Source organism: Vigna unguiculata, chromosome 5 (assembly GCF_037176805.1).
Source record: "Vigna unguiculata cultivar grain cowpea cultivar isolate G323 ecotype 2 chromosome 5, ASM3717680v1, whole genome shotgun sequence".
In the NCBI taxonomy this organism is placed as follows: domain Eukaryota; kingdom Viridiplantae; phylum Streptophyta; class Magnoliopsida; order Fabales; family Fabaceae; genus Vigna; species Vigna unguiculata.
The window spans coordinates 10,960,633-10,977,666 of record NC_140796.1 but is presented as its reverse complement, the minus strand read 5'-3'; the positions used below and the strand labels follow the sequence as shown (position 1 = coordinate 10,977,666).

The 17,034-nt window shown below is 29.3% G+C and overlaps 1 protein-coding gene across 1 annotated transcript; it reads left to right on the top strand.

Moving 5' to 3' along the window:
• The first annotated feature begins 12,661 nt into the window (after window positions 1-12,661).
• Window positions 12,662-16,186, top strand: LOC114183904 (mitochondrial uncoupling protein 1-like). Its single transcript, XM_028071081.2, has 9 exons — window positions 12,662-13,001; window positions 14,048-14,266; window positions 14,371-14,449; window positions 14,546-14,679; window positions 14,779-14,877; window positions 14,966-15,070; window positions 15,217-15,291; window positions 15,545-15,631; window positions 15,897-16,186. Exons 1-9 carry the CDS (start codon window positions 12,918-12,920, stop codon window positions 15,930-15,932), a joined length of 918 nt encoding a protein of 305 aa, XP_027926882.1. The 5' UTR covers window positions 12,662-12,917; the 3' UTR covers window positions 15,933-16,186.
• Window positions 16,187-17,034: the final 848 nt, after the last annotated feature.

The window sequence follows — 17,034 nt, the reverse complement described above, 5'->3', positions numbered from 1 at the left end:
TAGCGTAATTTACAAGTCGGCTCATATAAGTGTGGTTATTATGTAATGCAATGGATATCAACCATTGTACATGCTCGTATCACAAGTGGTTGGAAACAATAATAGTTTTACTATATCAAATACTTATCTACAATTTTGTCTTAGTTTAGATACTAATTTAAATTATTCTCTTGTGTGCAGAGATTTAGTACCACTACATCAATTCCCGTTAAGTCCATCAAATATTTAAGGATAACTTGTGCAAAGTACATTATACAAATGTATAATAGTACTTAGTATATTTGTTTATGGTAGCATATGAGATTGTAATGAATACTACATTAATATGAATAGTATTTAAGTATTTTGCCACATTTTCTATTTGAATAGCATTTGGCTTTTGTTTCTAGCTGGTTTTGGTTTTCTGGTTGAAAATTTGCAGGTTAAATATGGTGATTATGAATAAAACAAGACCAGAATTTAAAAAAAGAAACGACAACTTTATGCCTCGATTTTAACCAAAACTGAGGCAGAAGGTTATTATGATTTTTTAATAACTAATATGCCTTGGTTAGACCAGAACCGAGATAGTAAATCTAACTTTCTGCTTCGATTGGACGAGACCTAAGGCAGAAACTATATTTAATTTTTTTTTTTAATTTCTAATACACCATTAGGTCTCGGTTGGACAGAAATCAAGACAATAACTATTTAATATGCCTCAAGTTAATAACCGAAATATAAAGAAGTGTCTTTTTATCTCGACAATATATACCTCGGATACGTATCCGAAACCAAAAATTAAAAATATTTGCTGTCATTTTCCTTCCCCACATTAGTGACTTAAGTAGGCATATTTCGTACGTGGTTGACCATGTCAAGGAGTTTATTTTCGTATGAGATACGCACAGCATATGATATCTACATCATACAGGTAATAATGACCAACCATTGAATGTGAAGTTTACATATGAAGACCTATTACACAGTCTTCATGTTTGCACCTCGCCAGCTGTAACTTTACAATAAAATCAACTGTAACATCATATCTGAACCCCGATGTACGTCGACTTAATAAACACGAATAGAAAAGTGTTCCTAGACACTTACGTCTCCATTATATAAATATTAAAAGGAAATAGGATAACAAAACGCGTAGAATTAAAGATTTTTTTTTATCAAAAGATATCCATACACTTAGTGTTCATTTTAAACATTTCAAATTTTAAATATATAGATATATATGAAAAAATGCAGACATAATAAATAATATAATATGATAAAAAGAATATCAATTAACTGTATGTACTGCTCCAATATTCATATATTAATATATACTTTTTATTTGTTTTGGCAAATTTCTAGAGCAAGAAAAATGAAAATTTGTGAGTGAAGTAGGTAAACAGTGTTTTCGGAAGAGTGAGATGCCTTAGTACTCGGTGTGTGGATGGCATGCCATGTTCTTTTCCGATTTGTTTGTTTTGCTGATAACAAATGGTATCTTCTTTGTGTGGTTGGAGCATTTGGGTTCATTAAAATCCCATAATTTCCCACTTTTTCAGAGCAATGAATCTAATTCAAGTGGCATCTGATGCTTTAAACGTGGAATTTGAACATTCAAGGGAACTTTTTTGTATCTGAAGTATATATAGTTAATCGCACTTTTGTGATGTGGGTATGATACTTAGACACAATGCTGCCACTTCAACCTTTTTATTGATAAATGATAGATAAATAGAAATTTTAAAAATAATGAATTATTAGTTAAATAATTAATTAATACAAGGAATAGCAACAAAATAGTAATTTAATTGTTTTTAATATTTTGAAAAAGTAAAAGTATAATTGATGTAAAATAAGTAACGCAAAATGACTGATAAAAAAAACAATTGTTATCTTCTTCTAAAATCACGGCTATAAAGGAAGAGGATAATATTTAATATCCACACTATAAGTAATTTCTATCAAAGAATTTAACTAGTAATATTTAATTACATCTATTCTTTTAACTACTTTTTCTATAAAATGTGGTGTTAGATTCAATGTTGATTGGGTTAATAAGTTCAAAGACGATTGGATCATGATTGTCATATATTATATATCTTTGCATTTGGGTTAGGTTAGGTTAAGTTATTTTTTTTAGCCAACACATTGATAATTTGTATTTTTGAGATTTTGGTTTGTATTTGGAGTTTAACATTCTTTTGGAATGTATTTGGATTGTATTGAAGTTTATTTATATTATAATCAAAACTATAATTTAATTTTGACTATTTTTTCTTTTTTAATTAAGTGAGCTAGTGAGCAAACCTGTTTAACCCACCAACCCATGGTGGACCAAGCCGAGTTCATATTTTTTTGGCTCACTAATAAGGGAGCTGGGTTGGGTTGGCTCACTAAGTGACTAACCCGTGGTGGGTCGAGCCGGGTCGGGTTACCCGTTTTGACACCTCTAATACTGATAGCCTTCACTTTGAAAAGTTAAGGCTAGGAGACTATGTGGTGATAGGCTTAATATCGATTGTGTTGGTAGTTAGGTTAAGGGTCAACCTCCTTTATCAGATTTAATATTAATCATTAGGAAATTGTGTAGATAGGCCCAATATCATTGGGACCTTGATCAGTAAAATGGCCGACTTGATGAGCTTAGTAAATGGCCGACTTAATGAGCTTAGTAAATGGCCGACTTGATGAGCATTGATGGAAGGTTTCACAAAGGATGCGAAGGACTACACAATTAAGAGCGAACATAAATGCAGATGGCAGAATTAAAAAGACATTGAGCAGGAATAAAGGAGGGGGGAAACTAAGAGGTTAAAGAATGATGAGTATAAAAAGACTTTCAGAAATAGGAAGAAGAGGGATCATTGATTGCATGTTCTAGTAGATAGGATTTTATCTCTTTCGTGACCATTGTGTTCCATGGACCCACCACCTTGAATACACGTAGTATTTTCTAAAGGAAAAGTGTGGCTTCACACTTTACCTCTAGAAGCACCATCACCCTCATACTCCTCTCGAGCTCTAGAAGACAAACAATGGATGTGCGGTGTCATTAAGTTCCCTTAGATTTTTAATTCATAAATTTATCTATTGTTCTATATTTCGTCAAGGAAGCACTACATGCCTCCTTTAAGCCTTTCACGACCATTGTGTTCCATGGACCCACAACGTTGAATACATGTAGGATTTTCTAAAGGAAAAGTGTGGCTTAACACTCCACCTCTAAAATCACCATGACCATCATACTCCTCTCAAGCTCTAGAAGACAAGCAATGGATGTGGTGTCGTAATTCATTAAGTTCCCTTAGATTTTCAATTCATAAATTTATTTGTTGTTCTATATTTCCTTTTTATTCTTAAATTTTTTCGTGTCTTCTGTCACCAATTATAGATGTCATTAGTGATTATTCTTTATAGAGATTTGTGGGGTAGGATGTGGAAATAGTGGCAAGAGATCCCGTGAACAACGCATAATCAAATATATAGTGGAGGGCCAGAGAATATCTTATTTTAGCACATGATCATGACTGATAATGTAAATTTTTACCATTATTTTAGTTATCTTTTGTTAACAAAATCAACTTCTCTTGAGTTTTTAACCCACTTAATCCTCATTTTTACTTTGCTTTGATGAATAAATACATTTAGGGTTACATTGATCTAATTATACCACTAATCACCATTTGCCTTAAACCAAAAAAGTTTTCAACCATAGAAGAAAGGAGAAAAACCATTTTGGAAGATTTAAAGCCATGCAGCGAATGCTAAGCATCAAAAAGCCAACGTTGAGCGCTATTCTTCTCGCAATTATGTGTGTTGAGCGTTAGGGTCACCATTAAGTGCAAATTTTCTTGCATGTTTGGGCGTTAAGTGTAAGACCCGAGAAATTTAATTAAATAAAAAAATAATTAATTAATAAATGTGGGTAGTGTGAGCCTTTATGCCATTTAATATTGACTTTTATGGTGTGGAAAAGTACTAACTCAAATGGTTAAGAGTACTTGATTGTGTTGAGATGACTTAGGTTTGAGTCTTATGTATGCCCAAATTGTGTGTTATTTTAATTGTGCATTTTTTGATAATATATAATTGATTGTGATGAGTTTTAATAAAATCCTAGATTTATAGGAATTATCACGAAACATGAATTTGTTGAATTTGTTGTGTATTGGTATAGATAATCGAATGGTTGTGTGTTTGAACCTGGTCTATGCAAAATAACTTTTTTTTTCCAAAATTCTTTTTAGCATGACTGTGAAGGAGCAGAAACCCTAGATGTCTAAGAGGGCAGCTGAAAGGAATTTTGAAACCACCATAGAACCAATATTGAATGACCTTTAAGCTAATTTTATTGGAATTTTATTTTTACTGTCATTAAGGTTAATCAAAGCATAGTTAAGTGACCAATTAAGGGTGAGAGAGTGGTTTGTTGGGGCTGCTATTGGTGCAACTGTGAGCAGAGAAGTTTGAGAGTAAACATTGGATTAGTGAGAGAGATAAGGAGTTGAATGGAGGGGAGAGCAATAAGAAGAAAAAAAATGGTATGTGAAACCAACTCTGGCATGGGATAAGTTATTTATAGAAAAGGTATTAGTACCTTATGATGTATATCATAACATGATTCCCTTTAATCAAGTGTGAAAACCAAATATAATTTTTTAAAATATTTCTCTTTCCCAAAAATCAAACAAATAATTTTTATATTTTTATTATGAAAATATTTATTTGTGTCCAATAAAGATTAATTTTGCTCTTACATATTATCATTTCATTCATAATGAAAAAATAGGGTTAAATAATTCTTTGTGTAAAAGGAAATTTGTTTTGAAATTTTTTTTTCATATTGACCTGGCTATGAGGTGTAAAAAGATGTTTTTTTCAAAAAAAAAAAAAAATCATGTGACTTTGATAAAGATTAACCTCACTGGTACATATTTTTATCTAGGGTTAAATATGTTTTTGGTCTCTCAAGTTTTAGTGAATTTTGGAATTAGTCCCTCATTAAAACTTTATACCAATTTAGTCCTTCATCTTTCAAAATGCGTGAATATAGTCCTTTTAACCAGATTTTTTTAAGTTTATCTGACGTTTCAAGCACATTTCATTATAGTATTTAAGTTAAAATTGAAGCAAAAATGTGTCAAACAATGTAAATAATTTAAATACTATCATGAAATACGCTTGAAACGTCAGATAAACTTAACAAAATTTGGTTAAAAGGACTAAATTCACGCATTTTGAAAGATGAAGGACTAAATTGATCAAAAGTTTTGATGAGGAACTAATTCCAAATTACGCTGAAACTTGAGGGACTAAAAACATATTTAACCCTTTTATCTATAATGAAAAGTTAGGGATTAGAAATGAAATCAGGCACAATGTAAATGTATTCTCCACTTTAACCTTCAAGAGGCCTTTTAAAGACAAATTTGTTAAGGAGTTACATAAGTATTAAACATTTTAGTTTTTTAGAAACAATTAATTATTTCACTTCTTTTAATATTTATTAGATTACTTTTAATTTTTTATGTACTTTAAATTGAAAAATATTCAATTTGACAAATTGAAATAGCTAATATTTCACACATAATTTAAAACTGAAAATTACATATAATATTTCCTTTTTATACAGTTTCAATCAAAAAATAAAGAATTCTAATTTAAAAAAAGAAATAAAATTAAATTCCATTAATACTAATGGTTCAACTATTCTAAATAAAATAATCTGTTATAATGCATCGATATTTCAAATTATGTTACATATGTATGTCTAACATGTATTTGTATCTAACATGTATTTGTGTTTGATATGTATTTGTATCATATATTTTAAGATACTTTATCGATAATTATCAATATACTTATCAATAGTATAAAATTTATATAACAATAGTATTTTTAGGGTTTTGTTTCCCCTTATCAGTGGTTTTGGATTACTGCTTAAGTAACTTTATTAACTAAATCAAAGAATTGAAAAATTGTGTTAAATTTTATATTTCGTATTCTAGCAGGCAAAGGCAACGTAGGATCCAGAAATCCAGAAGAAACAGGAATCTTTATATTGTTTAAAAGGTTGAATCATTAATTTATATTGTTATAGCAATTAGTAGGAATCTTCCTGTAGTTATTAATATATTTAGTTTGTTTTATGTTATGCTTTGCTTAATGTCTATCACTATTTTATGTTATACTTATCATTATTGTTATTGTTCTACTAAGTCATAAATCTGTTCAAGTATTTTTATCAGGGTTCATAAATTTGCTTATTTCTACGTTGCTTCAAGTTATATTATTTCGTTGTTCTATTCCATTTATTTGCAGATCCACTTGCTATTATTCTTTTGTTGAGATGTTAACTACCGAAAATGTGTCACTGAATAAGTCAGAAATAACTAAACTGACTAAAGGTTTTGAGCAGATGAGGGCGGAAAATTTTGCATTGATGGTATGGCTATAATGTTTCTTGATACTATTGTGACATTTGATAGGTATTCTGTGATATTGAGTACTTCATTGATTTTGACTCAGGAAAAACTGATAATTTTACATATTATTGTTTGTTGATTTTTGAACTTATTATTATGTTCCTTCTCAGACACAATTCTTAGAAACTTTACTGGCAAAAGATTATGGAGGTTCTGAAGACTTGCTTTTTGGAAAATTGCAGTTTGCATTTGTTACAGATTGATTTCTACTGATGATATGATTTGGTATTGATAGGAAAATTTATAGGGTCGGAATAAGGATAAAAACATCCTAACTAGGCCTGGGTATAATTTACTAAATTATACTAAACTATAGTTAATTATACTATATTAAACTAAAATGTACTAAACTATTCATAATAATAATTGAACTGTACTATAAAATAGTTTAGTTTTAAGAAACTAAACTTATGTTAAGTTAACTATTGAACTATAATAGATTGAAAGAGCAAAATACCTCAAATAAAATATTGGTATTAGGATAAGAATTGGACTTATGTGTTTTATGTCTTACGTTCTATTCTTTCTCTTTTATATTGAAATATTTATTTTATTTTGTCTTAATTTTTTTCTTTACTCTTTCTTTGAAAAAAATATAAAATATTTATAATTAATTTATTAAAAAACATTATAAACTAATTCAATATCTTATTTTATTTTGAATGAATTTTACTATGTAATGTTATTTTTATGTTATGATTTTACAGAAGTTATTTTTAAAAATTAAATTTTGTGACAGCCAACATTTTTATAATTTTTTATTTATATTAAAGTTTTTTGTAACTTAAATATTAAAATTAGTATAATAAATATAAATATTGGTACTAACGTATTTTTTATTTAAAATCTTATGTAATATTATTTTTTAGTTTTAAAATATTTATTACGTGGCATCAACTTTTTTTAAAGAGAATTTATTTTAAAAAATTCTTAAAATATTAATTTTATAACTTTATAAAATTTCTATAACATTTTTCACACAAATATTAACGAATACAAATGTTAAAGAAAATATTAATTTTGAGAATTTTCTAAAATAAATCCTTTTAAAAAATTTTACGCAACATAATAAACATTGTAAAACTAAAAAGCAACATTACATAAGATTTTAAAATATAAAAAATAAGTTAATACCGATATTTATATTTATTATATTAATTTTAATATTTTAATTACATTTTAAGTTACAAAAAACTTTAATATAAATAAAAAAATTATAAAAATGTTAATTGGTGTATTGAAGTATGATGCATATTTCAAGTATTATTTTCTAAGCACTTTCAAATTATAAACTTTAGATTATTATTGCGTAGTACAATCATATGTAATTAGTGCAATTCGATTCAAAATAGTGTAATTCAGTTCAAAAATAGTGCAATTCAATTCAAAATCAATGCAATCCGGTTCAAAAATAGTACAATTCAATTCAAAAATAGTGAAGTTTATTCAAAATCAGTGCAATTCGGTTCAAAAACAGTGTAGTTAAGTTAAAAATTAGTGCAGTTCAGTCCAAAAATAGTGCAGTTCAGTTCTGACGTAGTGCAGTTCATAAAACAATTCAGTTTATAATAGTTCAGTTCAATTTATATTATAGTGCAGTGCAGTTCAGTGCAGTGCAGTTCAGTCCAGTTTATTTGTAAGAATAACAGTTCAGTTCAGTTCATCTGAATTGTTTTTCAGTTCAGTGCAGTTCATGCGAACAGTCTTTTAGTTCAGTGCAGTTTTTGGTAGTGTAGTGCAGTTTGGTTTATTTTGCTCAGCCCTAATCCTAAGAGTAGTTTGAACTCGCATATCTTTTTCCAAAGCCTTCTCAAGTAGTCAATCGTTGCACTGAGGTAGCTTTAAGCTCCCTTCTTTATAATATATATTTAAAATTGAAATATCAATGTGTTTTCTATAGGTATCAATAATTAATTATTTAATTTTTTTATATTATCAAACTATTTATTTAAATATTCTATTTAAAATTATAATAATTAAATATAATAATATAAATAAAGTATTTATTTATACATTATATTAAATTTCTTAATAAAAACTAAAAAACCTTAAAAAAACAATGACCCGTGAGTAAGCACGGGTCTAATACTAATTTTATATACAAAATACAGTTAACTAAAGAAAGATAAATATATTTATGCCAGCTTTAATCAAACTCTTATGATTTATACTTAATTCTATATATTCAAATGTCTAAACAAAATCTTATGAATATGAACGTCATGATATAATATGAGAATTTTAATGTGTTTAACATTTCAGTAAATCAGCATTCGAATCATACATTTGAAACAACTTATCGATATATATTAAATCTGCATAATATTGCAGGATTTAATTATGATTACTTTAATCAATTTTAAAAAAATAATAATTTTAAGGCATGGTGTAATTTAATATGTAACATCTCATTTTACTAGTATAAAATTAATAAAATAAGATATTTCATAATAATATTTAAAGACAAATTAACTAATAAGAGTATAATTATACGATCCTTTAAGAATTCAGATTATAAAATTATATTATTTATACAACAATCCTGAACCTTTAAAGGTATTCCTATACTGAACGTACAAACTGCTCATACCTCTCATGCAATCTTATGACTCTAACTACGGACTCCTCACATGTGCCTTCATCTCCTCCCACCAAAATGGTGATCATCGTAAAAGAAGAAAATAACACAAAACCACAAAGTGCAAGGGTAAGCTAGTATGCAAAAGAGTTGTCCTAAGACCATTTAAATCATATCAATTATAATTCATACATTGTAACTCTAATTAATTTACATAACTGTACACAAATAGTTGACACTAAACTCGATTATCCAGATACATGCATTTGGATTCGGAATCAATAGAGACTTACACTTGTGGTGGCCTCTACTACTCTGCAGAGCCATTGTCAATGGGTTTCACCCTACCACACACAAGGTTAATCCATAATCATCTAAGGTCATTATCCTATCTTAGACTAGGATCTCTTGCTACTCTCACCACATGAACCATTTACTCTATTTGAATGTGAATGATCATTAGAGTTTTAGGATATCATCTTACTTGAATCCATAGTCCAATGCATATACTAAATTAACACCACCATAAAATCTACCCATGAGACCCATGGAATTACGTCAAATATATTCTTAATCATATTTTCATATTCACATATCGATAATTTCATCTCAAATTTCAAACATCAAAAACAATCACATATTTTAAAAAAACATGCCAAGTCAAGCCTCAAAATACCAACATCATCCATGCATAGCTTCATACATCATATTTTTAAAATTTAATCAGTCAATCACAGGTTAAAAATAAGGAATTAAAATTTTGCAGCACTCTCTCTTAAGCTAGATTTTTCTCGCTTGGGTGAGATTGTTCTCGCTTAAGTTAGATTTGTCTCGCTTGGACGAGATCGCTCTTGCTTAAGTTAGAAATTCTCGCTTAAGCTAGAATTTGAATAGAGAACAAAGTGACATTCTGCTATTTTCGCTTAAGCTAGATTTTTCTCGCTTGGACGAGACTTATCTCGTTTAAGCTGGAAATTCTCTCCTAAGTTAGAATAGCAGATTTTCACTGATTTTAGCATGCAAAACCAAAAACAATACAACCACTCCAATTTAGTATACTCATCAAACCAACACATCAAGATGCAATCAAAGACCAGGATAAACAATTTATTTCAAAATCTAAAAGATGAACCTAGCTTCCATTACCTCGAATGTAGACCAAGATTGAAACAATGAAACCTCAAGGACAATTTTCGAGTTATAAAACCCCAAATCAACACGGATGGGGAAACTATTTGGATGGATTTGAAGAGGACTCCGCCACGAACCAAAAACTAACCTCTAATTCAAGTAGAGATGAAGATTAGAAGAGAAAAAAAAAGGAAGAATCAAGGTTGTGTTGGGTGGGAAAAACATTGAGTTGAGAGAAAAGAATAAACAAGCATTTTGAGAAGAGAATTGAGGTTATGGTGTTTGTTTTTAGAAAAAAAATGGCTTTTTTCATAATCTAGAAAGTATAGCTTTATTAATTTACCAAACAAAATATCCCAATTTCACTATAAGAATATATTATATTTCAAAAAATTTCAAATGAGTCATTTTCGTTAAATTTTTCTGTTACCTATATGATATATGACGTGCTTGCATTGTTACCTTGTCATGTGCGGTGGCGGAACTTGACCAAAATTTTAGGGGGGCCAAATTATTTTTGTTATATATAAATTATTTTTTTTAATTAAAAAAAATTAATTTTTTTAATTAAAAAAAATCAATTTCTTTAATCATTTTTGTTATTCAAAATAAGCACTCGTGACAATAGAATCTAAACAATATAACAATGGATAATTTTCTAGACGCATTTGATATGGACCCCATTTTAGATAAACCCTCTATACCTCATCAATTTAATTTGGTAGGTATTACCAAATTTGAATACGCTTTTCCAGATCACGTTCTAAAGTATTTTCAAATTCATTATATGTAACTTTAGGAACCTTAGAGAGTTGTTTTTCGTTTTCAATATTTGGATTCTCATGAAGTTTCTTAATTTTAGATGACGTAGATGCATTTTTTTTCATCTTCATCACAAGCCTTCCTCTTGAAAAAAAGAATTAAATCTTTTACTCTTTATCATAATTTTTCTAATATAAATTTTTCACCTCTCACCTATTTACAAAAAGATAAAATTATGAATACCACAAATTAAATCTTAAAAGCAAGATTCAATATTTTAAGAAAACTAATAACTTCTAAATGATTAGCTTCCCTTACCGTAGACTAGATTCCTAATCTTGTTCTTCCCTTACACAACTTCAAAGCCTAAAATAGCTCTATCTACACAAATAAGAGTTTGATGAACAATTAAAGCATGATTTTATGATCTCTAACAGATAAAGATATGCCTAGAGTGTAGAAAAACCACATACAAGAGAGAAACATATTGCTTCAAAAATAAAAAGGAAAATATGAACTTACTCAAAAGAAGAAATTGTTCGATTCAAGATATTCCTTAATTCTTCAATTTTGTCGTAGTGCAATTCGATTTTGAAAATAATAAGAAATTGATGGTGAAAATTAAGATGAAAATAAAACGGGAGAAAGAGATGAAGGCACGGAAGAGAGAAACCAAATAAAAAAGTTTAAGAAATTATATTAGAAAAAAAACATAATTTTTAAATTTTAAAAAAGATTTTTCAAACTAAATTAATATAAATAAGGTAATAATATATAAATAAGTAATAATATATAAATAAAGTAATAATATATAAATATATTTTTTTAAATATATAAAAAAAAAATAAAAATCAATTAACATAAATAAAATAATAATTTATAAAAATTATTTTTTAAATATATAGAAAATAAAATAAATAAAAAATGGTTTGGGGAGTCGTGGCTCCCATATCCCTTCATACTTCCGCCAATGGTCATGTGCTTAAATATTGTCAGATAATGTAAATTATTTATGACGTACTTGCATTGTCACCTTGTCATGTGCTTAAATATTGTCACATAATGTAAATTATAAATAATGAGGATCTCTCAAAGATTTGTTAATATATTAATCTAAAATTATTCTTAAAGTTAATAAAAATTATAAATTTTGAAAATATCAAATTAGAAAAATATATAATATTACAAAATAAAAAAATTATAAATTATAAATTTATAAAATAATTTTAGGTAAATGTATGATTAGGTAGGTATAAATGCATAATATTGTTGAATTTCTAACACTTGGCTCCATTGAACTTGAAAGTCTGGCATGCTTTTGTTGAAACTATACCCTGTCATGAATGAGAAGTGACAAATAAGGTGTTTCTTGAGCAGGTGTATTCATGATTATGCGAATTTAGAGGGTCAAACTGAAATATTATTCGTGTGATCTTAGTTATTGCCCTTAATTAATCACTATATCTCTGCAGACACATGTAATTGAATAAGCAAATACAGAGCATTACAGTTCAGTCAATTAATGGCTGCATCCTTATGCATCTCTCTACCTAAAATAAGGAAAATAAATCTTCAAAGGACTATTTTCCCATACAAAACGCGAGCATGCTTAAAACATGATGGCTCATGGTCCAACTAAACTAATAATACAGGGTAACGCATGTTTGAAGTAATTATTATAAAAATTATACGTTAATACGTGTAATTGCATTCTAAAATTAACTTCTATGTTTAGATTTTAATATAATTCAGTTTCGAACTTTTAGGTTTATATATATTTTCATATGATTCTTGGAGTATTCCCAACACGAACAAAATGCTATATAAGAACTCCTCTGCCTAGTACTGAATTTCACTGTCTTAATGTCGTTCTTCTGAACACCAATTATTTTCTTCTCTCTCTTCCTGTTTTGTTTTCTATTGCTTCTTGAATTCTCTGTCTTCATTTGTTGTGAACATCTTTTGGCCTTGTCGAAGCAATGGTGGGAGGTGGCAGTTCCAATTCTGACATCTCCTTTGCTGGCATTTTTGCAAGCAGCGCTTTCGCTGCATGTTTCGCCGAGGTACATCTGTCACTCTAATATCTCTTTCTTTTCAATAACTCTCATCTGGGTATTCACTTTATCAAAGTTTCTCTTCTGGGCAATTTCTCTTTGTTGTGATCATGTGTAAAAATCCCGTCTTTTTTGCGTATTGGAGGTTAATTTCCCAAAATGTTGTGCTTTCTATTCAAATTTCTTGCTAGCTACGTACAGTAATAGGTCCTATCTGCAGTGATGGCTGCAATGGACCTTTTCTTAAAAGTCTTGGGTGATCTTGCTATAGTGTGACAAATCATGTATCTGATGAGTATCTGAGAGCTTCTTCTTTTTTGCGTTTAAGTAGTCCTTAGTTGATTTTGATACCTTTTGAATTGAATATGGGAGGTGGAACTGTGCTTAGTTATCAAATATGGTGTGCTGGTATAAGTGCCTAGCCAATTGCTACTTGCGTGTTGTGTATTGAACAATGGCCATAGAGGAAAGGTGTTTTTTACTGATATGATGATGACAGACAGGTCTTCGCACTTTTCTGTTTGATTTCCATGGTTCAATATGGATGATTATTTTCCTGGGGTTTTTCAAAACCTTCCGCATCTGTTATTTTGGCCACAACACGAAGGGTTTTGAATTCTCTCTACGACTGTAACTATGGCCACATTGGCTGCAATCATGCAACACTATGACTACAACACCTCAATTTCGAAACCTTGATTATTCTCTGGTTTGTGGATCTTGGAATTAAAGGGGTGGGATCAATTGATTTACTCTAAAATCATAATACCTGTTTGGCTAACCTGTCTAATCTTTGGCTGCACTGAAAATATTGCTTAAGAAACAAATATTTCATTAGATATCTTACGTGAAACAGTTAAAGATGTATACTAAAATTTTCCTTAGCTGCGAATTGTAGTCCTATTACTCTGTAAAGATTGGTAATTGGTTCTGCTTGTTATATATTTACTAAGCTATCTTGTGTTTTGAGTTCACTTGTCATATTGCTTTAACAAATACTTAGTCTTTGTGTTGTATATAACTATTTGTTTGAAATTATTGCTCCAATAATTCAGGTGTGTACTATTCCTCTCGACACTGCAAAAGTTAGGCTTCAGCTTCAAAAACAGCCTGTGATTGGTGACGTGGTGGCCTTACCTAAATATAGGGGAATGCTTGGAACCGTTGCAACCATCGCCAGGGAAGAAGGTCTTTCAGCACTTTGGAAGGGGATTGTACCAGGGCTACAACGTCAATGTGTGAATGGAGGCTTAAGAATTGCATTATATGATCCTGTGAGTTTGGAACCTTGCATTGGAGAATGTTCATTTATTTGCAGTTCATTTCCACCGTTTGCTTATGTGATCTGATGACATAGATTTCATGGGGTTTATAACAGGTTAAGAGCTTCTATGTTGGACCTGACCATGTTGGAGATGTTCCATTGTCTAAGAAAATTCTTGCAGGATTTACAACTGGTAAAGCCCATTCCTGGACATTGTTGCTGTTTTAGAATTATTGATACATTATGCAAAACCATGATGTTGAACCACATGAACTTGTGTTATCATCAGGTGCTATGGCAATTGCTGTGGCTAATCCAACAGATCTTGTGAAAGTTAGACTTCAATCTGAAGGAAAATTGCCCCCTGGTGTGCCCAGGCGTTACACTGGATCATTAAATGCTTATTCAACAATAGTGAGACAGGTATTTGCATATAACTTAATATGGTTTGTGAAAATGGGACGTGTATTCAGTCCTTTTTCTGGTTATACTTGGTTTTGTTCACTTGCTTCCTACACATAGGAAGGAGTTGGTGCTCTTTGGACTGGGATTGGACCCAACATAACAAGAAATGGTATCATTAATGCTGCTGAATTGGCCAGCTATGATCAAGTGAAACAGGTAATGCAAAAGACACTGGACTTAATTTTGGAGTAAAACTTTGTATTCTCTTCATTTTACTTTTGTATAACTATTTCTTTTGTTGCAGACTATTTTGAAGATTCCAGGATTCACCGACAATGTGTTAACTCATCTTCTAGCTGGTCTAGGGGCAGGGTTTTTTGCAGTTTGTGTTGGTTCCCCTGTTGATGTGGTAATTTCTTGTTGTTTACTTGTGAATATACATAGTTGAGCTTCTTATTTCATATTTCTTACATAACATCTTTTGAGCTCTTCATTATTCTGTACTTTTATCATTCTCCTAGTTCATTATGCTATCTTCTTTTGTTGTATGGACAGGTTAAGTCAAGAATGATGGGAGATTCTAGTTACAAAAGCACCCTCGATTGTTTCATCAAGACATTAAAAAATGACGTATGATTGTTTTCCGCTATTACTATTTTTCTCTCTTGCATGTTTTCTTTGATTTTAGTTAGTATATTGCATGAATATAATTGCTCTGGCTTTTTATTAAGATGCATCACAAAATTTTACAGTGTCAAACTTTAAGTGGTGGTGACGAAGCACGATCTGCTAAACAAACTGCCTTGATAATTTCTAGCTTTGGCTACATTACATCATTGTAAATTTGCCACACTTAATTGCTTATGGAATGTAATGTTTGCAGGGACCTTTAGCTTTTTATAAGGGGTTCATACCAAATTTTGGACGACTAGGATCATGGAATGTGATCATGTTTTTAACTTTAGAGCAGGTACAAGTTGAATGCTTTGTAATACCTTTCCTTTTTATCACCTTCTACTTATTTTTATCGCACACATTTTTATACCACACTTATCTATTGAGATAGAGATCAGAAAACCCAAAAGTTGCAAAAGAATTTTGTATCGACTTAACCATGACAATTGTGATTATGGGTTGAGTCTCGTCATACTGATATTTTCGCACTATTCATATTGCGTTAACCTGTTAAATTGAGCAGTTTTCAATCTCACTTGTTTTTGTGTTTCCTGTGACAGGCTAAAATCTACGTCAAAAGATTAGAATCAGCTTGAACTCAAACAGTTAGCCGTAGAATTTTCTTCAGTAGAATTCAACTTTCAAGAGAATAAAACTTTTCTCTTCAGTTGTTTATTGGAAAGTTCCAAAACATTTATTTTGTGGGGGGAAAGGAAGTATCAACAAATGACAATAGTTATGTCATCTCTATGTAATTCTCATAAATTTTTTGCTAGTTGGGCTTAGTCATGCAGTGTAGTGTGTTTCTTCAATATCAAGAGAAGATAGGAGCTTAACAAAGGTTTTCTCACTGCAAAATCCCTATTCTAAATCTTTTTTTCTTCACTGCACACAACACAGTAATCCACAGTACAATTTTCTTCTCGCAAGAGGAGAAATTTTATTCAGGACCCATGAAGATGAGTTCAAATGATATTAGTTGAACTCAACTTACAAGTTTAAATACAATGAAATGTCAACTCATTCTATATCAATACATTTAATAAGTAATATCCTAAAAGTTAATTCATAAGAAAGAACTGAATAAAGAGTTCAAATGTAAGATATTACGCAAAAATTTAATTATAAATTAAAATTTCTGCTCGGTTCGAAATAGAGTTTATACATTTAACCCCTAGATTATTATCTATACCTGTATTATAAAGAGATACCACTTTTTAGTATCCACATTTTCTTTTCTCAGTTTTGTCCTTTACATAAAAGTTTTTTAAAAATTGAAATCATAATTTTACTAATTTTACTTTTCAAATAATCATTTTTTTTAATTAACAGTTTTTCTCAATTTAACTATTTTTTTTAAACTTAATAATTTATTAATTAAAAAATTATATACAAAATAATAAAAAATATTTATATTTAATTTTATAATTATAATAATAATATTATTATTATTAATTTTATTATTTTTTATTATAAAAAATGTGAATACAAATAGGCGTAGCATATATGTTTTTACTATTATCTTGTTATTTCTCTCCATCATAAAATTGAATATGTCTTACTATAATTAAGGAAACTATTTATTTAGAAACCATGCAAATCGTATATTTTAATATTTGTTTTCATTATTAATTTATATATTTTTTAATTGAACAAAAACATTTTTTATCATTTTTTTTAATTTCTAAAAATTCTTTC

Excerpts from the sequence above, each read along its gene's own strand:
- LOC114183904 (XM_028071081.2), top strand. The coding sequence starts at position 12,918 with ATGGTGGGAGGTGGCAGTTCCAATTCTGACATCTCCTTTGCTGGCATT. Across the intron at positions 14,878-14,965 it reads GCTATGATCAAGTGAAACAG|ACTATTTTGAAGATTCCAGG; the intron begins GTAATGCAAAAG and ends CTTTTGTTGCAG. Across the intron at positions 15,292-15,544 it reads TCAAGACATTAAAAAATGAC|GGACCTTTAGCTTTTTATAA; the intron begins GTATGATTGTTT and ends TAATGTTTGCAG.